Source organism: Littorina saxatilis, linkage group LG2 (genome assembly GCF_037325665.1).
Source record: "Littorina saxatilis isolate snail1 linkage group LG2, US_GU_Lsax_2.0, whole genome shotgun sequence".
Taxonomy (NCBI): Eukaryota; Metazoa; Mollusca; class Gastropoda; order Littorinimorpha; family Littorinidae; genus Littorina; species Littorina saxatilis.
In genome coordinates this window covers 57620200-57646223 of record NC_090246.1, presented here as the reverse complement: position 1 = coordinate 57646223, position 26024 = coordinate 57620200, and the positions used below count along the sequence as shown (strand labels likewise).

Sequence of the window (26024 nt, the reverse complement as noted above, 5' to 3'; positions counted from 1 at the left end):
AATTATGTCCCCTCCTTATATCAATAACAAACCAGAGTAGCTTCCCTTGGACTTGGAGGTGACCACCAATCTGAAAAGAAAGTTGGGTAGATTTGTGATTTCTCTGTCGTAAGTACAACGCATCGAGATGTATGTTTTGGGGAATTTTCTACATGATACTCTTTCTGTTGTAGCGCCAGACGCCGAATAATGAATCGTGTAGGTTCAGTCATGTAGGCAGTTACACACGTCATTCCGTTGCTGATGTCTGATCCGTTTATTCAACAGATCATACTGATACTGAGATAGCATGATAAGCAATGTGCCGATCTATCCTACTCCATCAGTCTATGAGACTATGTATAATGACTAAACACATCTATTTGAACAACTCCGGCCGATAGTTTTGACAGACAGATTTTCACTTTTTCAAGAAAGAGACCAGCATGAACTAATTCCGTGTTGGTTTAGTTTGACAAAATAATGAAGGCAATAATTTTGCTGGCAGCTTGATGTTGAAATGGTTATTTTATAATATTAATTACTAAGAATATAATTATCTAAGTTTGGTTTTACACGTTTTATGCTTGCAGAGGGTCATTTCACAAGTCATCAGAATGACCACGATTTTGAGTCCAAAGATGAGGACACTTTTTCACCAAAGGTGGTTAGGGATTTGCATAAAATGCTTGCGCCTGGAGCTGTCAGAGGAGTTGAACCCTGCGTTCTTAGCTGTCGGCAGACCAACTTGTAGCAGACGTCTTTTGCAGACATCTTCATCCAGATGTAAAATTATCTCAGACCCAGAAAACAAGGGACAAAACCAAAGGGGAATTAACTTTGACACGCTTGGGTCATGGAACAATCGGATGACCCTGCCTATTTTGATCGAAGAAAGCATCAAGAAAGGAAAACTCATCCCCAAAATTCCCCTGGAAGAAGTTGGTACAGCATCATTGATTGGTCGCCGTAACTACAACGAGGATCGCATGACGATTAAAGAACTGTCGAACAGCATACTCTATGTGGGGATTTTTGATGGACACAGCACTTCCTTTGCAGCTGATTATGTTGCTGAGAACCTTGAACTTCACATCAAGTACTGGCTATCCAGGACTGCAGACCTAAACACTGTTCTGCACAAGTCTTTTGTGGACATTCATAATGTGCTTGCTAGGCACCTCACACACTACTTCATTGGTGAGTCTTACTCAGCAGACAAGATACTTAATTAATATTATTTTTAAAGTACACATGTAGTATGAATATAACAGTTCATTCATTTATATATATATAAAACATCAGAAATTGTGAAAGAAACAATTGAAAGTCAGCAGAGACTATATAATATATGCCTTTCAAACAATGAACTGTTATAATATATCTTCAAGATCATGCTGTAATGAATGAGTGAAGTAGTGGATCGGGTTTGTGTGTGTGCACATGTGTGTGTGTGTGTGTGTGTGTGTGTGTGTGTGTCCTTCTCTGAGGGCCTTTTGCACATTTGTACTTTGCAAAACTGCTTGCAAGGTTATCTTTGCTGTTATGTTCTTGCGGGCATTATCACTCACTCAGTAATAATACACAACACGAGAACTAATACTGAAGTTATATTCTTTATATAAAAATGAGAAGGACAGTACATAAGAGGAAGGAAGTATTCCTGTTTGGAGATGGAATGCCAATTAGTCTAAGACTCTCTGCATAATAAGGACATTACTTTTTTGTGCTGGATAAGGGATGGACAGTTAACCATAGGCATTTGATATATAAACATCTTTATGGATTGTAAGATTCTAATACAGAACATTTCCTTTCACTAATATTTGCTTGTTTTTCCAGATTCAGAAATCTTCTCCACTGGGACAACAGCCACAGTATGTTTGATCCGCAACAGCTCCGAGATGGTTGTGGCCAATGTGGGCGACAGTCGCGCTGTGTTGTGCAGAAAGGGCAAGGCCTTGCGTCTGTCACATGACGACGACCCTGATGACACTGAGGAATACGCTCGCATCACTGCCCTTGGTGGCAAGATTGTGCAGAACAGCATGGGCACTTCCCAGGTATGACTGAAATGCTTCTACTGTTTACTAAATTTTGTTGTTACACCCCCGTATATACGAGGGTGTATATTATATAAACTTTTCACTCTGTCTGTTTGTCTGTCTATTTGTTTGTTTGTTGGTCCTGCTGTCTGCCCTTAGATCTCTGGTGTTTAAAGGTCGATTGAGCTAAAATTTGGTATGTGGCTTGAAAATTGGGTACACACTGTCGTAGCTACCTTTAACAAAAGAGGGGATACATGTATACATACATGTATGAACTTTACACGCCTACACACAGTCAGCGAGCAAATGAATCGGATGTCGTTTAGTTTTTATGCTCAGGACGTGCGTTTGAACCAAACATTTGATGTTGGAAGAATATGCAGTAAGCAATTTACTAATTTAGCAGCTAGTGAAATCTTTATTCAGCAAGCATGGGTGCGTACACTTGTAAAAATTAAAAGTTTTGTAATCCGGCCCTTTCAGATGTTTTAAAAGACGTTTTCAATTGTGGTTTAGGCCTACGTCTTAATTAGTTGACTCCCCACAATTCACAGGTTGCAGTGCAGGGGTTTGGGACTTCAAGCACATGATTTCGGCCATTGTTCGACTTGTCTTTCCCATTTTTTCCTCTCTCTCTCTTCCGTTCAAGGTAGAAACCTATTAATTTTTGCTACGACTGTGTAAATAGGGGAAGTAATTACTTTATTAACATAGCTAGGCCCTAGGTTTTGTTACCACAAACCAATTTTGGAGCTACTTCATGGGGAACGGGGATGTCCTGACCCTGTTTAAGGACAGCACTTGTATGTTTGCAGGATAATGATTTGGAGAGTTGTTAAATTAGTCTGACTTTATATTGAGTGTGTCAAAAGCAGTTAAGCTGCATGTGTCCCTCAAATTAATGCTTGAGAAAATTAAATTGACGCTCTTCTTGCATGTTAATGCACTTATCCTACCATTATTTTTGTGCTCACTTCAATTAGTCAGTAGAAATGTTTCATGTGAAGGGATTGTAGCTGTTAAAAGGACTGTTGTCTTATGTTTTTGCTTGTGAAGTAAACTGATACATTTACCAGGAACAGTTTGCTGGTAGAAGCGATGAAATACAAATCAAGATTACACCATGACTTGTCAGTTGATTTTCTACCTGCCACTGCTTCAAATTTATTATACTGCTACAGGTGAACGGTCGTCTGGGGATGACTCGCAGCCTAGGGGACACAGAGCTGAAAGCTTACGGTGTCGTGGCGGAACCTCATCTCAAATCTCTAGAGGTAGTGTACCCTGAGATTCTCTTCTTTTGAATACGATAATAGTTACATTCATCTTTTTGAATAATTTGCCCTGATTAATGGGAGAAACTTAACATCTGGCTAAATTCTTGGAATATTATCAACAAAATCTTTCTAAACGATGAACATTAAAAGTGCAGTTACTATTGTCCTGATCTTCTCAGATTTTTCTTTCTGTCTTTTCAGATCAAGCACGGCTATGATGCCTTTCTGATGTTGGTAACAGACGGCCTGTGTTATGTTCTGAGCGATGACGAGATGGTCAATATTATCAGCAGCTGCCAGACGCCAAAGGAAGCGGCAGGGCTAGTGGCCGATCAGGCACTTCATTTCGGTTCCGAGGACAACTCTTCAGTCATCATTGTGCCGTTTGGCGCTTGGGGGAAGTACATCTCAGCAGCAAGTTCTCTGCAGTACCGCTTTGGAAGGAATATGGTTAGTAAACGTGATTAGATGATACAGTCCTATGTACATATCTGGCGTGGGAAATTTGAAAGTGCAGTGTGCAAGTAGTCAGACGATAGTGAAGCCTTAATCCACATTGTTTTTTTCCAGGGAACACTAGACTTTACATAAAACGCTGATAGCAGAGACATTTTAGGTTTGTGGCTTAGGGGTTGGATTCTCTGAATCAAAAAAATATGGAAATGTCATATTTACTCTAAATATGTGCACAACACTATTAAAGAAAATCGGTTTATGCAAATTAGGTCCTATGATAAGCTATGTTTTAATGTCTCCCTAAAACCAGCTGGACCTATCTCAGTCCCTGGTATTCAGCTAGCCAAGACTTGCTAGTCTCGATGAGGATTGGTCCCATATTTTAGTTTCAGGATGACAGTTTGTCTAAATGATTTGATATTACTTCACTCCATTTTTTTAAAATTTGTTTTACACAAATCAGACCTTAGTATAAATGCTGTTATCTGTGAGCAGTAAAGATTACAGCGTAAAGTTTTGTTAACAGTCAGCAGTATGAAGCTCATTTCTGTCAGCTAGACTTCCACAGAAAATATATTGGCAGTGATTGAGATGGTAGAAAACAAATTAATCATCAAAATTTGTAATGTCCTTTTGCCCTGTGCCTAGAAGACAGCTATAAAACATGTATGTTTGCTGGCCAGATGCTTGGAGGATACCCAGAAAACGTGCATTTGCCATATATGCTTTCTTCTTCTTCTTCATTCATGGGCTGAAACTCCCATGTTCACTCATGCTTTTTGCACGAGTGGGTTTTTACTTGTATGACCGTTTTTACCCCGCCATTCAGGCAGCCATACACTCCTTTTGGGGGACCATATGCTTTCAAGACATATGGGAAACCTGAATGGTTGCCCTGTGCTTTGACAAAACACCCAGGAAACATATATACATTTGCCCGGTGCTGAGAAGACACATACGAAACATGTACATTTTCCCGGTGCTTGGAAGACACATAGGAAACATGTACATTTGCCCAGTGCTTAGAAGACACATAGGAAACATGTACATTTTCCTGGTACTTAGAAGACACATCCAAATCATGTACAGTTGCCTTGTGCTTAGAGGACATATTGGAAACATGTACACTTGCCCAGTGCTTAGAAGAGACCTGAAAACATGTACAATTGCCCGCTTCTTAGAAGACACATCCAAAAAATGTACATTTGCTCGGTGCTATAGAAGGCACATAGGAATCATTGCCTGGTATTTTGAAGACACACCTGAAATATGTAGATTTGCCCTGTGATCAGAAGATACATAAACAAGAAGAGCAAACGCTCGATCGAGTCACTTTCGCAGTTCTGAATATTATATGAGGCATCAGATGGACAGGAAGAAATTGCTATTCACAACACAATGAGTCACGTTCACATAAAATTTGAGCCCGGTCACTTTTATAGTTTCCGAGAAAAGCCCAACGTTAAGTTGTGTGTTGCCGAACAGAAAAGGCTAGTTATCTCCCTTGTTTTTCTGATAACGTTCGTAAAAGGCTACAGATGTAAATACTTTGATGTAAAGAATAATCCTACAAAGTTTCAATCACATCCGATGAACTTTGTCAAAGATATAAAATGTCTAATTTTTCCTTTGACGCTGACCTGTGACCTTGAAAAAGGTCAAAGGTCAACGAAACCATCGTTAAAGTGTAGAGGTCATTGGAGGTCACGACTAAACAAAATATGAGCCCGATCGCTTTGATAGTTTCCGAGAAAAGTCCAACGTTAAGGTGGTGTCTACGGACGGCCGGCCGGACGGCCGGCCGGCCGGACAGACTAACACTGACCGATTACATAGAGTCACTTTTTCTCAAGTGACTCAAAAATATGTACGTTTGCTCGGTGCTTAGAAGAGACCCATAGGAAACATGTACATTTGCCAGGTGCTTGCATGGAAGATTCTTAGGAAACATCTGGGAAACATCTAGGAAACATGTACTGAACAAGTAAGAAGTCAATCAAGCAAGAGTTTATGCTATCTCAAAAAAATGGTACACAAGTGTCTGTGACATTGGGGTACTGCTGTGTCAACATATGTTTTAAACTGTCTTGAGTAGAAAGTAAGCCAATTTGGATGTCTTTGTAAGTTTTGCTTGGGTGTATTTTAAGCTTTTGGTCCCGCCCCGCGGGTTAGGGGGAAGAATTTACCCGATGCTCCCCAGCATGTCGTAAGAGGCGACTAACGGATTCTGTTTCTCCTTTTACCCTTGTTACGTGTTTCTTGTATAGAATATAGTCAATGTTTGTAAAGATTTTAGTCAAGCAGTATGTAAGAAATGTTAAGTCCTTTGTACTGGAAACTTGCATTCTCCCAGTAAGGTCATATATTGTACTATGTTGCAAGCCCCTGGAGCAATTTTTTGATTAGTGCTTTTGTGAACAAGAAACAATTAACAAGTGGCTCTATCCCATCCCCCACCTCCCCCCCCCCCCCTTTCCCCGTCGCGATATAACCTTGAACGGTTGACAACGACGTTGAACACCAAATAAAGAAAGAAAGAAGCTTTTGGTGATTGGTGGGACATAGCAGCAATGCTCAATGATATGGCTCGACTTTCACGATAAATGTGGAGCTAAGATGACAACACATGTTCTGACAATTATGGAAATAATATTACTGATAACTTTATACTGATGGCTTTGAACTGAAGATAAACCATGTAAATTGGTGTATGCATATGCATGTGTGTGCTGGGGGGGTAACCTTAGTAAACAGGATAGTGACAGGCTAGAAAAGCTAGTCAAGAAGGCTGGATCTGTTGTAGGCAGGAAGCAAGAGACCATTGAATCAGTTTGCCAGAGACGACTGACTGACCGACTGACCTCAATTTTGGCTGACGAGACACACCCACTGAAACCTGAATTTGACTCTCGACGCATTGACAGGAGTGGTAGACTGAGGGCTATGGTTGCTAGAACGTCACGTTTCCGCAATTCTTTTGTTCCCAGAGCTATCCATGCTTTCAACCAATCACATGTTAGAGGCCTCTATCATGTTTCTCTGTCATAATTTTTACTGTACTCTGTTGCTGGGTTATCTGTAATGTATGTATTTTTAGTAACTGTATTACCGTAGCCCAAATGTGCAGTGTTCTAGTCGACATGTGGTGCTTTGTATACCTTGTGTGTGCGTGGATGTGGAGGTGGACTCTTGGACGTCTTTTTGTTATTGGAATTATGGTTTTTGTTAATTTGTATTGCTGTTGCTGTTGTTGTGTGAGTGAGTTGTGAGTTGGCCGACTTGACTTGACGGATGACTGTTTGCGTTAGTGAGACTGTGTTTAGTATGCATTCTTATTCTTTTGATTGGAAATGAGTATTGTTACAACATAATTTCCATATGGATTAATAAATTTGAGTTGAGTTGAGTTGAGTTGAGTTGTATGTTTACTCACTGGAAATTGCTTCTTCAACTACTGTTAACTTCACTCCTACATTCTTTAATTTCATTTGCAGATCACTTTGAGGTTTGGAAGCAGCGACTTCTTTTGTTTTTGACTTTATTGAGTATCTCTGTAATTGATGTACTTACACGGGCGGGGATGTAGCTCAGTCGGTAGCGCGCCGGATTTGTATCCAGTTGGCCGCTGTCAGCGTGAGTTCGTCCCCACGTTCGGCGAGAGATTTATTTATCAGAGTCAACTTTGTGTGCAGACTCTCCTCGGTGTCCCAACACCCCCGTGTGTACACGCAAGCACAATCAATCAATCAATGAGTCTTATATCGCGCATATTCCGTGGGTACAGTTCTAGGCGCTCTGCAGTGATGCCGTGTGAGATGAAATTTTATACGGCCAGTAGATTGCAGCCATTTCGGCGCATATTTACCTTTCACGGCCTATTATTCCAAGTCACACGGGTATAGGTAGACAATTATTAACTGTGCCTAAGCAATTTTGCCAGGAAAGACCCTTTTGTCAATCGTGGGATCTTTAACGTGCACACCCAATGTAGTGTACACTCTCGTCGGACACCGAAGAGAGTCTGCACACAAAGTTGACTCTGTGAAATAAATTTCCGCCGAACCTGGGATCGAACTCACGCTGACAGCGGCCAACTGAATACAAATCCAGCGCGCTACCAACTGAGCTATATCCCCGCCCCAAAGCACAAGACCAAGTGCGCACGAAAAAGATCCTGTAATCCATGTAATGAGTTCGGTGGGTTATAGAAACACGAAAATACCCAGCATGCTTCCTCCAAAAACGGCGTATGGCTGCCTAAATGGCGGGGTAAAAAACGGTCATACAGGTAAAATTCCACTCGTGCAAAAAACACGAGTGTACGTGGGAGTTTCAGCCCACGAACACAGAAGAAGAAGAAGAAGATGTACTTACTTCATTTCAGTTTCATTTTTATTGAGTCACTTGAGAAAAAGTGACTCTATGTAATCGGTCAGTGTTAGTCTGTCCGGCCGGCCGTCCGGCCGGCCGTCCGTAGACACCACCTTAACGTTGGACTTTTCTCGGAAACTATCAAAGCGATCGGGCTCATATTTTGTTTAGTCGTGACCTCCAATGACCTCTACACTTTAACGATGGTTTCGTTGACCTTTGACCTTTTTCAAGGTCACAGGTCAGCGTCAAAGGAAAAATTAGACATTTTATATCTTTGACAAAGTTCATCGGATGTGATTGAAACTTTGTAGGATTATTCTTTACATCAAAGTATTTACATCTGTAGCCTTTTACGAACGTTATCAGAAAAACAAGGGAGATAACTAGCCTTTTCTGTTCGGCAACACACAACTTAACGTTGGGCTTTTCTCGGAAACTATAAAAGTGACCGGGCTCAAATTTTATGTGAACGTGACTCATTGTGTTGTGAATAGCAATTTCTTCCTGTCCATCTGATGCCTCATATAATATTCAGAACTGCGAAAGTGACTCGATCGAGCGTTTGCTCTTTTTGTTACTCCATGGTCCCATTTCGAGGAAATTTGTGAAATGCGCAGTTCACTAACCAGACTAGACTAGAGTCGGTCGCTTAAACTTGCCCAATACAGAAGAGTTACAACAGCAAGAGTAAACCCCCCTTGATCATTCAATCAACAACAACAACAACAACAACAACAACAACAACAACAACAACAACAACAACAACAACAACAACAAACGAAAGAAAAACTAACGTTAAAAATACATGCACAAGGCCGGACCAAGTTCGTTTGAGGGGGGGGGGGGGGGTTTCCAACTGAAGGCAGGGGTCCAAAGTCCACTTTTTTTTTTCTCTGAGAGGTACATTGGATGGCCAGGGGGGGGGGGGGGTTCCGGAACCCCAGGAACCCCCCCCCCCCCCCCAGATCCGGCCCTGCATGCACATGATCAATAAGGTCATAAAAATCATTTGGAAGCAATTTTAAGCCAAGGGTTTTTCTGAGAAAATGGATACCAGAAAATTTGGATTGCTTTCACCCATTGGACAGCTAGCAGCAACTAGAGTCAAGTTATGTATGTATGTAAACAAAGAGTAATTCTGAACCTTGTTTGAAGTCCTTATTTTGCTCTGTCATGTCTAGAACTGAATGGTTTTTTTTGTGTCTTGTTGCGTTTAGGCTTTATGCCTTTTCGTGTGTGTTGGGATGGATGAATGAGTGTCTTGTTTTGGATTTTTATGTTTGCCTATTTAGATTTTTGCTTGTAAGTTAATAAAGCTACCTCTTTTTGTGACTTTACTCTTTGCATACATATGTTTGCCATGAAGTATAATTAGACAATGGCAAGGCTAGTTCCAATTAAAGGTCTCCCCCCTTGTAGAGGGAAGAGACTGGGTATAAGGGTGCAATAGTGAAACCACACATCAAGAAAGACAGGATTCAAGAAAATGGCAAAAGTCAGGTAATTTCCAGTTTTATTGGTGTGGATGTAAGGTTTTTTAATTCTAGGAAGCTCCTGCGACCCCATGCTCTCATTTTTTGAAATTGTGGATATGAGTTTTGTGATTATGATAGGATTTGATGGCATACCATTAAAACAAATAGTGCCATGGTGGAGGAGGTAAACATTTTGGTGTCGCCTGCTAATCTCGGGCTTTTCGGTGAAGTATTCATGTGTCATTTGTCCATTATGGAACTGTGATTCAACACCACTGTTCTCATCTTATGTTAAAATTAGGCCGCTGCTAACGGCACGATATCGTTTGGCTAGCAAATATATGCTAGCGGCACGATATCGTTTGGTTAGGCTGCTAACGGCACGATATCGTTTGGCTAGCAAATATATGCTAGCGGCACGATATCGTTTCGCTTGGTCTTCAACCAGCAAATATGCTAACGACACGAATCACGAAAACACTTTGAACTTGTATCCTACGATCGATAACCAGGCAAGAGTGTACGTCATACATCCTCAGCGGTCACGTCACTTTAGTAATGTATGACGTACTTCACATGGTGTCTTGGTGAATCCCGCGATATGTGTATGTTTGATTTTTATATCTCTTATATATGTATATATTTTATTTATCTATTATTTTGTGTGTGTGTGGATTTGTAAAGCTGGATGAGACCGTAGCCTTAAAACTCTGGTTTATCCTGCTATAAAATAACAGTATTATTGTTATTATTATTATTATTATACCCCCAGTAAAAAGTGGGCTCCAACTCTATATACTGGTACAGCACTGACGGCGGAGCAGGGGGGACCATAGCCCCCAAACAAATGTATTGGGGGTGTGTATTTTATTGTTTAGAGGTCAATTATTGTTTTTGCTGGTGTTATTGATCCGCAGATCTTACACACACACACACACACACACACACACACACACACACACACACACACACACACACACACACACACAAATAAACAGGTTAAAAGAAGTATAAAATGAATTAAGATTTAATCTGAAGATCCGAACAATATAAACAGGTTAAAAGAAGTACAAAATGAATTAAGATTTAATCTGAAGATCCGAACAATATAAACAGGTTACCAGAAGTATAAAATGAATTAAGATTTAATCTGAAGATCCCAACAATAATAGTAAAGTCGAAATCACAGAATTAGCAACATCAAAGTCTTGATCACAATGTGTAGAGCCGAACAATAATACTATGACGCAAGATGTTTAAATCAAGTTGATGTGTCCATGTTGCAACAATGTGCAAGCTGCCCCTTTAAGAGTAAACATATAATTTGGAAATAACAAATAAACAGGTTAAAAGAAGTATAAAAGGAATTAAGATTTAATCTGAAGATCCGAACAATATAAACAGGTTAAAAGAAGTATAAAATGAATTAAGATTTAATCTGACGCAAGATGTTTCAATGAACATTAACACTTGCAGCACTTCAGTGTACTTTGTAATTGATGCATCAAGAAACAAGAAATCTAGGAACCCTGTTAACAGTTTATAAATCAAATTGAAGTATGGCATGTGAAACAAATTTGAGGATGGCTGGTGGCATGTATGCATGCTTCATGGTACCAAGTGTTGCATTTTCTCAAACATTCATTCCACTGCACAATCGGATTTCTATCAAGATGTTTATCCGGATCTTCGCGCCAACATATTCTGCAAACATCCTCAGCAGGCTCCATGTTTGAAGAACGTTTCACTTCCAACAGCTGCTGAAGAGCTACCCAAGCGTCATCCGTAAGCCACTGTTTCAGCAAATTGTCATCAATCCCCAAAATTTCCATTGACACCTTTTCTGGCACCATCTCCAGCATTTCTTCTTCAACTTTCAAATTTTCTTTCATCACAGAATTCACCAGGTTTTCATCCACAATCAGTCGAAGAGCATACTCTGCATGAGTGACCACCTTTACTTTCTTGGCACACTTCAATTTTTCTTTTTGCCTTTTACGCTTCTTTGCCTTTGGCAGCCCAATCACGGTTTGCAGTGATCCTGCTGGTCGTCCCTTCTTCATGGCTTTTAACGGTGGCAGAATTGTGTCTTTTAACGACGAGAGTTGGTCCATTATTCCAACATTTGACTCTCTCTCTTCAACTTCCACCTCGAGACTTTCGTGATCCCTTTGAAACTCGGCATGAACATCAGCAGTCACTTCAACATTGCGGTCGTTTGTAACTTGATCGAAACGACCTTCGTCACTTTCTCCATGATTTAGCGCGCCGCATTCTGTATCTTGTTCCGCAAACGCTTCAACTTTATCAGTTTCTCCGTGATTTTGTGCGCCTTGTTGTCTAACTTCATCAACACTTTCTCCCAGATTCTCTGCAAAGACTTCAACAACGACAAAATCCTTTCCTGTTTTTACAAGGTCACGTACTTGGCACAGAAGTTGTAATTTCTTTCGGAAATCATCTGCACCAGAGTTAACTAAAAACGAACAGATGTCTTTGCATACAGTCTGGGCTTCATTGAATTTGACCCAACCCGGTTTGACTTTTGATTGTTGACACGGTTGCGTACCAACCACAGAATGATCTGGCAAGTTGATGTTTTGAATGTCGTTGAAGTTCTGTTTCGTCCAACGAGCAGGGATCATGTCCGTTTCCAAGATTCTAAGGTTCAAGTGCCGACGTATGGCAATCATGTGCCGACATGGTAAGTTGAAATTGACAACAGAGCTGCATGTACAGGACCCCACCTCACATTCATGAGACTGACCTCCTTCGCTTGTCACCTTGTAACTTCCTTCACTCTCTTCAACTACGCACTTTGTAGATAGTTGTATTTGCTCGGATATGTGCTTGGCAGCAAACGCCGTGCACACACTATGAGCAAACTGAACACCTTCTTCTCTTGAAGATGATGTGCATTTTGTCTTCATGTCAAAGGCGCGAAATGAGAATTCTGCTTTCCTGACCTCGAGCAAACCAAGGAGTTCCGAAAGCATGATGTCGAGTGGGCTGTTTTTTTTTACAACAGCCTTAATTTTCTGGTTGAAACTTTCCACTCGGTTGTTGGTGGCATCACCAAAGTTTAATCTGGTCTTTCTGAAACATTGCACCCACTTTTCCTTCAGACTATCCCATTGAGACATGAAATATGGAAGAAATGTTGGAAATTCGGAGGAAAGTTCCTGCAGGAGGTCATTGTAAATGCTTTCGTTCTTGGCATAAGCCATTTTTGTTATGAACGCCTTGAGATTGTTCGTTTCCGCATTCGAACGCTCACCTGATGTTTCATGGATTTTCTTTTTGAACGCCTTCATCACATGAAAAAGACAAATCTCATGATCCGCCGTTGGGAAGAACTCTTCAATCATCTTCATTTCGTTGTAATCTTTATCTGTCATTATCGTTTGTGTCCGGTCACAATTGAGGTTGTTTAGCATAAAAGACGAGAAGACATCTCTGATAACTTCCTGCGATTCACTGCTCACCAAAGCAAATGCAGCTACTCTGGTGTCATTGTTTCCATCCGTAAACATGAACACAACCAAGGGCATTCCGCAGTCATTAAGACAGTAGGTCGAGTCAATCAGGAGGTGTTCTGGGTACTTTGAGAGAGAGAGACAGACTCTGAGAGAGAGAGAGAGACTCTGAGAGAGAGAGCCTCGGAGAGAGAGAGCCTCGGAGAGAGAGAGAGAGACGAACGTACATACACCCACATCCATGACACTGACGCACGCACACACACACACACACACACGCACGTACACACGCACAAACACTCACAAACACCATCGCACATACACACACACTCACTAAAGAGAAAGAGAGAGAGAGGAGAGAGAGAGAGAGAGAGAGACGGACGTAGGGGAGACCGGGGCTAGTCCGCCCCCGGGGCACATCCGTCTTTGTCTGTTTGTTCTTACGTTTGCCACCTTTTAGTCCTTCACACTATGTGGGAGTGGTGTCCCTTCTTCCCGCCATATCCTGCAGAAATTCAGAGGTTGCGCGCCCATATATCGTGAGTACAGATCACAAAAAGTGTTTTTCTTCATTGTTGCAACATGAATGCATAGGAGTTGACTTAGGTTTTGATGCATTACCTCTGAGAACAAATACTTAGTCTTGGTGTCGAGTGAAAGTGCGTTAATTAAGGTCGAGTTCTGACGAAAGTTTTGCTTCTTCCTTCCCATGTTGTGCTCGTTATCTGGCACTAGAGTTGCCTGCCCGTGCAGGGGCAAGTCCGCCTATTTGTCATGGGGCATGTTCGCCGTAAGCAGTATGTACAACAAATGTTCATGCGCACATAAAAACTGTCTGCACATTGATATCAGCTACACATTTGTCTTGATGTAAAATAAAAAAACATCAGTCTTCTAGTTCATCAAACTCGCCAGTTATGCTTCTAAAAGCATAAAAGTAGCATAACAGTAGGCGGACTAGCCCCGGTCTCCCCTAACGTAATTTTGTGTTACATTCTTTTGTGTTTTGTCATTGGCATTTTTGAACCTAAATATTGAAGGGAATTAAAAAAGCTTTCCCACTAAAGCTTGCCCACTACTAGTCTTGTACCTACTATGGGATGAGAGCGGCGGACTTGCCCCACCCTGTAGGCGGACTTACCCCGACTTGGGGCAAGTTCGCCTACGCTAGGGTAGGTCTACTTAAAGCAGTATGTACAACAAATGTTCATGCGCACATAAAAACTGTCTGCACATTGGTATCAGCTACACATTTGTCTTGATGTAAAATAAAAAATCAGTCTTCTAGTTCATCAAACTCGCCAGTTATGCTACCAAAAGCATAAAAGTAGGCGGACTAGCCCCGGTCTCCCCTACATACACCCACATCCATGACACACACACACACACACACACATGTCAAGGAGGCAGAGAAACTCAATGTGAGGAGAGGAAGGAGGTGGGAGAGAGAGAGAGAGAGAGCCGCGCTGGGATCGGAACATTTTTCTCATAAACCGGAAGTGACGGAAATAAATGCTCAACTCAACAACAACAAAAAATGCCTATGCCTATGCCAATGAAAATGTTGATTGTGAGAACAACAACAATGAGAACAAGAAAGGATCCGATATCGTTTCGCTGGCATCCAAGCTCTCACAGTTGCTTCGCGTACGATATCGTTTCGCTAGCATCCAAGCCCTCGAATTTGCTTTATATCCGATATCGTGCCGCTAGCATATATTTGCTAGCCAAACGATATCGTGCCGTTAGCCACTCCGTTAAAATTAACAGTGTTGAATAAACAATCAAAAAATGAATTGTTGAAGTGTTAATATATATCTCTCCGTCAATCTTTCCCGCTCTTACTATCTCTCTCTGTCTTGCCCTCTCTGTTCGTGTTGTGTGTGTGTGAAATAATTATATAAATGATCTGTTTTTAAAAACAGAAAACCTATAAGTTTGCGTAGCTTAAACACCTGACAGTTGTGCATAAACAGCTGAAAATGTTCACGGGAAGAAAACAGTAACAACAAATTAGAATCAAATTAATAAAAGCATACTGCATAGTCACAAAGGAAGCCCAAACCGTAAACATCAATTTTAGTATTTACCTATCACTATCAGTTCAGATATGCATACATTGAGCACAGACTTAACTTGTTCTACTGGACTCATACTGGGCAGATGGAATGCTGCTAGGCCTTCAAAATGCTACAGTATACAGGCACTTCTAAAGCAAACTCTTTGTCAGTACCCTCACACACACACATACACACACCGCACGTTGTTTTGCGCATCTGTGTCGTCCGGCGGCTCCCGCTGACCAATCGTGGATCCGCAGCAAGGTTTGGAATGAGTTGCGCCCCCTGATACAATCGGACACTCGGAGCGTGCTTGGCAACAGGGTTGGCTGATCCGTTGTAAGACCTTGCGTCCTCTACCTGTCACTTTCCGCTCCTCTGACAGTAAGTACATTCTTATCCTTATCCAGACAAGACTTCATTGAGTCATTTTGTACGTAACAATGTTTCCTTTTTTAAGCCCTTTCGCAGCCTCTGTCGTTTGTTGGAGTTTTTGGCGAGTCGTGTGATTTCATTGACTCGAAGTGTAACCGAAACGACATTTCTACAGCGTTCGCTGATAAGTATCGACCACTGCTACTACACTGAGACCACTTGATTGGAATGGTCTAGGCTGAACTGACCTCTCGTTCACCGGAGCTCATTGTATTTCTGTGATAAGTGCGAACATGGGGATACCGTGTGAATTAATGGTTGCTGTCTTGATGAACAAGCTTTGTAAGTTTGTTGGCTTTATGATAGTTTATCTGGAACACTCTAGATGGGCCCTTTAACTGTCCGGGGATTTAAAGAGATGTATATGGAGTTTGCCGACGTTTTTTGTTTGTGTTTTGTTTTGTTTTTCAGAGGAAAATGTCAAATTTGGAGCATAATTCAGCACAGAAATTTAGTTAGAATTGTGTTTTCTGGCACGGATAAATCTTTCAAAGATTCTATAAAGTTAAGTTCATGGCATATGGCCTGCAATAGGTTTAAAACGTTGTTTGGTTACTTAGCCTCTCAGAAAGCTGCACATGCACTCATATAGTTTTATGCGCATGATTGCACACACACAATCAAGGAATATATTTCCGGTGGTTATAGATTTCATTTGCAATATGTGCAATTTGAACAGTTATTGAGACATCCCAGTGCACTAAGGTATTTATAGAGCAAATCGAGAAAATTCATTATTGAACGAAGCACATAGCGCTGAGTTCAATAATTATTTTCGAGATTTGCTCTATAAATCCCTTAGTGCACTGGGATTGTTTCAATAACGATATTGTCAGTACCGCCAGAGAAAAAAGAAGATTCAAAACACACATTTTGCTACGCGCATTTGGATAGGCGTAACTGTGTGGTCAGGTTTGTGTCAGATCTACTTTTGTGTGGGCTGTCTCAAGTGTGTCGTGCTTTCGTCACACGCAAACTCTTGTTTTAATTTCTGTTGGTAAATTCCAGAGTAGAGTTAAGCTAAAAAGTGATGATCTTTCATACAGACCTCATTTCAACTCGGAGAAAGGACTGTGCTCTTAGTTATTTGCGATTCAAAACCTTCATCGAGCTTCAACAGATTGACTGTGCAGAGTGTTGCCCCTTGAATTGACTCCAAGGCCACGGTTAGCACATTTTCAAAGTAAATGTGGTATGTTTCTCGTGTTGTATCTTCACTCATCGGGGAGTCTGGTACTAAATATGAACGGTAAGAATGCCCTGAACTCTACACGTATTATATCCCCATCGTTTGTTTGTTCACATTTGCCCACCATGTTAATTTGCTGCGGGGTTTATGTCGTCTGCTAGGCGGCTAGGGCAATCGAACTACTGAACTGCAGTCTCATTTCAAAAACAAAAATTGCTCGTCTGCACGCATGAGGCAGGCTGGTAATAAGTTTTATACATGGTAAAAACGTTCTTAACCCTACACGTTTTCGATTCCGATTGTTGTTGCCTTGAAATAATAATTCGGAAACCATTCATTTACTGAACTGATGCAGTCATATTTCAGTGTAGTCTACTATAACAGAGTCGACTTTCAAATGCTGGTCTAGCTGGTACGTTATCGGAATAACACTTGTGTTTTCTGTTTTCCGCTGGGAATTTTATACTAACTCATCATTTGGTAATATGGTTAATAAGCTACATGCCACTAACACGGCATATGAGATCGCGAAGAATCTTTGCAAGTCAAAACGAGAAGAGACCATTGTGGAAGAGACACAGCCGCTTCTATTTTTAGATCAGTGGGATTCACTGTGGCACAGGCGCCTGCGATCTGTCAGAAAAAAACCACTTCTGCTTTGAGCCGCAGGAAATTTATGGTTATTTTTTGGTAAAGTGGAGAATATAAGCTACATGTCATTAATTAATTCTGAGGATGAGAGTACAGTCTCGCTTTGGCAAAGGGCGTAAGAATACGCTCTGTGGAAAAGTTAGCGCACTCCAAGAGTGCGCTAACAGATTTAAGCGCATCGCCATTAGCCAATCAACTGGTTCACATCAGTCATGTGACACCAGTACTTACTGACAATTAATGTTATATAACATGCAATTCTATTTTCTTGATTATAGCATGTCTACAAGAAATCAAACTGTGTATACTCTCATTTGAGACAGTTCCCATCTTAAAACATTTGAATGAACTGTCTGATTAATGCTGAGATCATTTATTTGATTCCAGAGCTAGAGAAGCATGCAGTCTTCATAAATGAAGATTCACAGAGATGTGAATTACAGTATTCATTAATACTGTTCTATTGTTTGTAAACAGCAGTTACTATGATGTGTAATAATTTGCCGTAAACTTACTTGGTTTAATTTTTATACTTCATATAATTTTTATAATTTATTGATATTCATGTTTAATTTCATATTTATTTATTTATTTATTGATATCAATTTTAAAAAAAAAATTACAGCACGCCACCATGGCTTGCTCAGGTATCAACGAGCATAAGGAGGGCCGTCGCAAACAACGTGTTTTGGACAGAGCTTCTCATGCCAGGAGGACCATGATGGTAAGATTTTTTTGATTTTTCTGTCTGTACTTCAGCATGTCTGTCTGTCAGCATGTCTGTCAGTCCGTCTGTCTTTCAACATGTCTGTCAACATGTCTGTCAGTCCGTCTGTCTGTCAACATGTCTGTCAGTCCATCAGTCTGTCAACATGTCTGTCAGTCCGTCTGTCTGTCAGTCCGTTTGTCTGTCAACATATCTGTCAGCATGTCTGTCTCTAAGTCTGTCTGTATATGTTGCGGCAACATTATAAGATGTTTGGTGGCTTGTTGACAGACCAGCTTTTTTGTTGTTCCAAGGGACCATATCGTCTTTTGTTTCATCTTTATCGACCAAGGCCGAAGGCCGCCGTTGATAAATATGAGACGAAAGGCGATATGCTCCCCGAGGACCAACAACAAAATGCTGGTCTGACGACAAGCCACCAAACATCGTTTTTGTCATCATTTTGGTTGTGCAACAAAATGCACAATAACCCACAGGGAGACGAATTTTTAGAATCCAACTCCGGGCCACAAAGCATCGTCACAGTAGCTCGAGATAACACGTCAACCTTGTATGTGACGTCAAACGTAGCTTGTTGACGCTTTTCTTCCAGTCTGAAAATGTACAGAGCGGCGATCTTACGTGTGAGTTCAGTAAGTGTTGAGCATATTTCTTTTCTTTTTAAGTGTTCATGACTTTTCGTTGTGGATTTTGTGATTACAGAGATAAGTTGCAAATTGACCATGAGTCGTCGCGGTAATTATCAACATTGATTGGGTCTTTGAGAGTGAATGCTTACAATCGTTGTCCTCGGAAACACAAATCCAAAGCCGCGATGGTTCCACACATCAAACAATCAGCCTGATCGCTTTTACTTTGACAATCCACGTTTCACCTGAAAGCTCAAACCCAATCACCACCTCGATTTATTGCCTGGGGAACATGAGATTTATTTCCCAGGTGCTTGTGAATGAAAACTCATGAAAATGATGACAAAAATGTTTGACTGGCTGGACTTTTGGGATGGAGATAGATTTTGTGGGGAATCTGCAGTCTGCAATTCTTAATCAAGAATCTATAATGCATGAAAGAGGTTCTTGATAATCTTATCTCTGGTTCAGTCACACCTATTGTCGCTGGCTTCAGGGTTTCCTCTTGTATTCCGGATTCCCCCTCCCTTCCTTTTCACCTAACTTTGGCCCCACATCTAGTATACATGTACATATCTCTTTCCTAACCATCATCCTCTTTACCAGATTCTTCTCTCTCTCCCTCTGTCTCTGTCTATGGCTCTCTCTTTGTCTTTGTCTCTCTCTCTCTGTCTCAATCTCTCTGTTTTTCTCTGTCTGTCTGTCTGTCTCTCACTCCCTCGCCCAACTCGTGCCACTATTCTACAATTTCCTTCCTACATTTTTGCCGTTTTCTAATTAAATAAAGTTGTCTATATCTATACCTGTACAATGAAACCCCCTATTTAGGATCTCAAAAGAGGGGGGAGTCTTAAAATTGAGGTAAATTTACAGAGGTAATGAACAGAAAATCTGAGAAAACAAAGATGGGAAGTCATAAATCAGAGGCTCTTCAAAGGAGGGTTCATCTGTATGTCTATTTTCTTATTTCCTCAATCCAACAGGACGGCAGTCTGATGGACCGGGGTGATATCCGGGCACAGATGCCCATGGAAGACCCGGAGGCCCCGGGCTACATGCGGAGGTTGGGGAGTCCACCTGGCATCACTAGCGACCCGTACTCCTATCAGAAAGAGTGCAAGGATCGCACCGTGATTGATCTTGATGGAAGTCATAGTCCAACTGCTGTTGACAGGTGAGAGAAGGTTTCAAAGATTTAGTTTAATGTGTCCTCTGTTCTGCAATCATGCATGCACTCTTGTGGTTCAGAGGTTTACAGATATGATGCCGGATAGTAGATTTCCACAGTCATTCCTACAAGATTGTGTGTGTGTGTGTGTGTGTGTGTGTGTGTGTGTGTGTGTGTGTGTGTGTGTGTGTGTGTGTGTGTGCTTGTGTACTGTTACAAATGACGTGTCTGTCTCACATGTAGAATTTGATTGTCTGAGAAGTGTTAACAAATTAGGCTATTATATGAAGAGAGAAAACACAAGAAAGGAGGCAACATTGTGGAAGTACATTATCAAAAAAGTAAAACACATTAAACAAACTTCAGTGTTATCAGGTAGAATTTTTGAAATGAAATCCTCAAAAATCTCTTTCAGCCATTAACACTCTAGGTATTGCAAAACCAATTACTTCAGAGCTTAATTATACAAAGCTAAACTCATTAGCTCATTACTGTTGCCGCCTAACCTGGAAAGGCTACATGTTTGTACAAATCCTTTAATCCCCCAAAGGAAAACCTCAGCAATTGCCAGCCTTTCTGTGTTGCTGTAAACTAAAGTCAAGATCCTTGATCCATTGTTAGTATTGATCTCATGCCATGAACTGGCTGCAGCCATGAGAATGAGCAGTTGATTGAGTATTCATTCCCCGACAGCAGCCTATTGGTTCCACATCAATCATTCATCGTGTGGTTGTTTTGTTGCCTGGAGCTTGGTTCCGGAACAGTCTAGAGATGTTCTGGAAATCACGCAGTCTCAGGGAGTTCACAAGCAGTTCTAATAGTGCATTGTGTTCTCAGTTGTTGTCTTAGTCTGTCTTGGTTTCTTGGTTTCTTTGTTGTTCATTTGTTTTGATTTGTTCCTATGCACAGAGCGCTTTATCCATGTGTTGTGTTTCTGTTTTGTGTCTCAATGTGTTTTGTGTCCGAAAAGCGGAAATGAGTGACTTCACCAACATCTTTAAGCACTGCACAATAACTATGTTGATAATAAAAAGAAAAGCTGCAAGGGAAAAATGTCATTACAAAATACTACAGATTCTTACAAATATTCTGACATATTGCCCAATGTGCACAGATTTCTAACTTGTGCTTTATAAAGTTTGATTTCCTGTTCACTGGCCTTCTTCGAAAGATTAACAATACCAAACATGTGTATATCAATTAAACCAGGTTCCCCTTTAATAATAAAAAAAAGCCCCATGAGATATTAGACAAACTCACTTGCACAGCTGGCTGTTCATTCATTGTGACTACAATGTAATATTCTGTCTGAGTCATATTTACATGTACATGTAAAGTTTATGTGTGCTGTCAAAAGTGTCACCCCCCGCAGGTTAGGGGGAAGAATTTACCCGATGCTCCCCAGCATGTCGTAAGAGGCGACTAACGGATTCTGTTTCTCCTTTTACCCTTGTTAAGTGTTTCTTGTATAGAATATAGTCAATGTTTGTAAAGATTTTAGTCAAGCAGTATGTAAGAAATGTTAAGTCCTTTGTACTGGAAACTTGCATTCTCCCAGTAAGGTAATATATTGTACTACGTTGCAACCCCCTGGAGCAAATTTTTGATTAGTGCTTTTGTGAACAAGAAACAATTAACAAGTGGCTCTATCCCATCTCCCCCCCTTTCCCTGTCGCGATATAACCTTCGTGGTTGAAAACGACGTTTAACGCCAAATAAAGAAAGAAATGTCCAAAGTGTCCAGCAAGCAAGTCATCGTTTTTGAGAGATTGTCCTGATCGTGCTTGACTTGTGACCTCCTAGTTAGATTAATGGCATCCATAGAAAGACCAAAGAAAGACATGGAAAAAAAGAGATAAGAATTAAGGTTAGAAATACAGACTAAAGTCCCTAACAAAGATCATAGCAGTCTCATTGAATGATGACAAGATAAAGAACAAAACAGTGTTGCAAATGGTATTTAAAAAACACGTGATAATGGGTAAAAATATGCTGTTTACAAAATTCGGGAATGTCAGGCTAGCAACAACAAAAAAACAAAAAACAAATTATTTTGCTTAAAATTCAAATTTGGATTACATGTGGTGAACTCATCAATGATTGTACTGTTAGTGAGATGAATTTTCAACAGACAACATCACCCATAAGACTCAAAACTTCAGGTTACAGTGAGATCATGAGATGTGCTGGTAGTATGCTGTTACTGTGATCTTTTAAACTTAAAAAACTCAACTTTTTGAAGATGTACCCAAAATCACACTGAATTAGGATGTCTTATGCCAAAAATGAAGAGTCTCACGACAACAAACTGACAGTGGTGAGTGGGCCATAATCAATCAATCAATCAATGAAGCTTATATCGCGCATATTCCGTGGGTACAGTTCTAGGCGCTCTGCAGTGATGCCGTGTGAGATGAAATTTTATACGGCCAGTAGATTGCAGCCATGTCGGCGCATATTTACCTTTCACGGCCTTATTCCAAGTCACACGGGTATGGTAGACAATTATTAACTGTGCCTAAGCAATTTTGCCAGGAAAGACCCTTTTGTTAATCGTGGGATCTTTAACGTGCACACCCAATGTAGTATACACGGGGGGTGGTTCGGACACCGAAGAGAGTCTGCACACAAAGTTGACTCTGTGAAATAAATTTCCGCCGAACCTGGGATCGAACTCGCGCTGACAGCGGCCAACTGAATACAAATCCAGCGCGCTACCAACTGAGCTATATCCCCGCCATAATCAATCATCGTCTTCGGATGAAAAAGAAATACATATAATCTTTTTTTCTGATCAAAGTTTAGAAGGGAAATAAGATACATTGTGTTTGGGGCGGGGAGATAGTTCTTAGTTGGCTCAGTCCCCAGGGAGAAAGCAGCCCGAATTTCTGTGAGGGTAACCTCTCAGGACTTTATCAAATCTTATCCTTATCCTCTAATCCTTACCCTACGTACCAGTGATTTTGTGTGTGCAGGCTACGACGCCAAGGTGTGCGCGCTCAGCAACTAGTCACCTATTCTGCGAAGGTACCCAACAGGCTGTCTGTAAGTGAAACTCACATTTCTATGGTATTGCCTCCTCACTATTATGCAAAATCACAGACAGTCAGAAAAACATAAAGACAGACAGATGGGCAGTCACTGACAGATGCACAGACAGACAGACAGACAGACCAACAAGTTCATGCATACATGTACACTCACACTCTCTTTCTCTTTACACTTTAATTGATAAACACGTATACAAACAGCAATATTGCAGGCTTACATGTCCACGCACTCACACACACACACACTTTTTCTCAATTACTCTCTTACACCTCTTCCCTCTCTCTCTCAGACACACAGAGACACACACACACACCAGTAACACCTGACTTGACACATTAAGGATTGACAAACACATCTAAATACCAGAGGTTGCATATTCATGTAAATGTAAGTGATATATCCTTTTTACATTTAGTCAAGTTTTGACTAAATGTTTTAACATAGAGGGGGAATCGAGACGAGGGTCGTGGTGTATGTGTGTGTGTGTGTGTGTGTCTGTCTGTGCGTGTGTGTGTGTAGAGCGATTCAGATCAAACTACTGGACCGATCTTTATGAAATTTGACATGAGAGTTCCTGGGAATGATATCCCCGGACGTTTTTTTCTTTTTTTCGAGAAATACTTTTGATGACGTCATATCCAGCTTTTTGTAAAAGTTGAGGCGGCACTGTCACATCCTCATTTTTCAATCAAATTGATTGAAATTTTTGTAAAGCAATCATCAACGAAGGCCGGACTTCGGTAATGCATTTCAGGTTGGTGGCTTAAAAATTAATTAATGACTTTGGTCATTAAAAATCTGAAAATTGTAATAAATTTTTTTTATATAAAACGATCCAAATTTACGTTCATCTTATTCTACATCATTTCTTGATTCCAAAAACATATAAATATGTTATATTTGGATTCAAAGCAAGCTCTGAAAATTAAAAATATAAAAATTATGATAAAAATTAAATTTCCGAAATCGATTTAAAAACAATTTCATCTTATTGTTTGTCGGTTCCTGATTCAAAACATATAGATATGATATGTTTGGATTGAAAACACGCTCAGAAAGTTCAAACAAAGAGAGGTACAGAAAAGGCGGACTACGTTCAGTTTCATTCTGTGAGTTCCACAGCTAAATGACTAAATGTAGTAATTTCGCCTTACGCGACTTGTTATTAGGTATGTTTGTTCAGGTGTGCAAGAATGATTACTGATAATGCTATTATCGTGTATGCTTTTGAAGTTTGGTTTCTTGTTTTTATTTTATTTTATCAAAACCCTGCTTGACTTTTTTTCAGTCTGTGAACTACACGCAACAGTGGTAAACCAAGAGACACAGGAGAACATCAAAAAAAGTCATGTTCAAGAAGCGTACTATGTTAACAATGGCTATTTTAAACAACCAAAATGAAGACTGAAATAAAACAGAAATTAAAAGATCAGAATTGTGAAAAAATTTGGCCAACTAAGGTTATTCACACTAAACTGTTAACAATGCATGTTCAGTATTTTTCTTATCAGAAAAGTGTCATCAGAATTATAATCAAAATCACCATAAGTGCATTAACTTGTGTGTAAAAAGTTACGCTACGTTCCAGCTATTCGATTTATCAGATAAATAATATGTCTTGAAGAACGATTAAAGTTTCAGCAGTAATCAAAAATGAGCCTTAAATGTGTGGCTTTGTTCTGGGTACATGTTCCCAATCACAATATCAGAACTGTTTAGTAAATGTATGGTGCAAGACTCTATTGATCAGTATTATTCATCCTTTATGTTTTGTGTTCTTTGTTTTACAGATATACTTTTGAACAATCAGTTATGTCACATATTAGCTGTTCTATCATTCATTTAAATATTGTCTCATGATATTTCAAAGGTATTCTGTTTTGTATTGCTAGATGTCCACGGTCAGTATTCAAAATCTGTGATTTTTACATTTTACCAGATGATCTGTTTACTAGATATTCTGATGAAAAGTTAGCTTCACTAAGTTTTGCTTTAATTTCAATGCAACATTTGTGTCTGTTTCTGTGTTATTTTGAGATCATTGTTTGGTATCTCATGTGATATTTTGTTGAAATAAAGTAATTCACACCAGATAAAAAGAGTTATCTTGCATCATATGTATTTCCTGGCACAGAACTTGCACATTTAAATTCCACTTCTCTTCACCATTCTTGTTTTTGTTGTTGTAAATGGTGTTGTAGTTGTTAGTGGTGGTTGTGGAGGTGGTGTGTGTGTATGTGTGCCTGCATGCATGCATGTTTTACGGTCCAGCAAAGTGCTCCTTGGCTGAGAAATTGCAAGACAATTTTATAAATTAGCAAAAAATTAAAAATCACAACAAAATTCTCAAAAAAATCACCAAAACTTACTTTCACTTGCTTTTTATATGTTTGTTTGTTTGTTTGTTTATTTGTTGCTTAACGTCCAGCTGACTACGCAGAGCCATATCAGGACGAGGAAGGGGGGGATGAAGGGGGCCACTTGTCAAGCGATTCCTGTTTACAAATGCACTAACCCATTTTATATGTTTAATTGCATTTTGTTTCAAATACATTTACTGCAACACATTCTCATCATCTGTAGATTAACTTGGCCATATACACTGTTGCATCCATTCACCTTTCTTTATTTGGTGTTTAACGTCGTTTTCAACCACGAAGGTTAATCCATTCACCTCTTTTCCTTCAAAATGTCCATCACACATAACAACAACATAGTAATTTTAAGTACTAAATATTAGTAAAAATTGCAAAACATCTTGCCTGCTCTCTTCTCGGTAAATTACTGAGCATTATCACAATTTTAACAAATAAAACAAGCAAGAAAATAGGGGGAAAATGGATGAAAAAAACAACAATCAAATTAAATTTCACATCTGCATACATAACTTAGCTGTTGACACACAATTGAACAACAACAATGCCCAACTTGAATGAAGAAACAGACTCACTCTGTTGCAATATACATGTACTACTTTACATAGAAGCAAACCCTGGTATGAAAGTTTTCTGTTTAACTGAGACAGTGTC

The 26024-nt window shown here is 40.1% G+C and overlaps 2 protein-coding genes across 2 annotated transcripts; both read left to right on the top strand.

The window, feature by feature from the left end:
* The first annotated feature begins 36 nt into the window (after positions 1-36).
* Positions 37-3776, top strand: LOC138959357 (protein phosphatase Mn(2+)-dependent 1K-like). Its single transcript, XM_070330787.1, has 5 exons — positions 37-108; positions 573-1179; positions 1822-2042; positions 3209-3301; positions 3506-3776. Exons 2-5 carry the CDS (start codon positions 597-599, stop codon positions 3770-3772), a joined length of 1164 nt encoding a protein of 387 aa, XP_070186888.1. The 5' UTR covers positions 37-108; positions 573-596; the 3' UTR covers positions 3773-3776.
* Positions 3777-15401: 11625 nt separating this feature from the next.
* LOC138959362 (uncharacterized) lies at positions 15402-25094 on the top strand. Its single transcript, XM_070330793.1, has 5 exons — positions 15402-15529; positions 18046-18144; positions 19760-19950; positions 22920-22989; positions 24284-25094. Exons 2-5 carry the CDS (start codon positions 18055-18057, stop codon positions 24308-24310), a joined length of 378 nt encoding a protein of 125 aa, XP_070186894.1. The 5' UTR covers positions 15402-15529; positions 18046-18054; the 3' UTR covers positions 24311-25094.
* Positions 25095-26024: the final 930 nt, after the last annotated feature.

Coding starts and splice junctions, on each gene's coding strand:
- LOC138959357 (XM_070330787.1), top strand. CDS start 597: ATGACCACGATTTTGAGTCCAAAGATGAGGACACTTTTTCACCAAAGG. Junction 1,180..1,821: donor CCTCACACACTACTTCATTG/GTGAGTCTTACT, acceptor TTGTTTTTCCAG/ATTCAGAAATCTTCTCCACT. Junction 3,302..3,505: donor CTCATCTCAAATCTCTAGAG/GTAGTGTACCCT, acceptor CTGTCTTTTCAG/ATCAAGCACGGCTATGATGC.
- LOC138959362 (XM_070330793.1), top strand. CDS start 18,055: ATGGCTTGCTCAGGTATCAACGAGCATAAGGAGGGCCGTCGCAAACAA. Junction 18,145..19,759: donor ATGCCAGGAGGACCATGATG/GTAAGATTTTTT, acceptor TCAATCCAACAG/GACGGCAGTCTGATGGACCG. Junction 22,990..24,283: donor AGGTACCCAACAGGCTGTCT/GTAAGTGAAACT, acceptor ACTTTTTTTCAG/TCTGTGAACTACACGCAACA.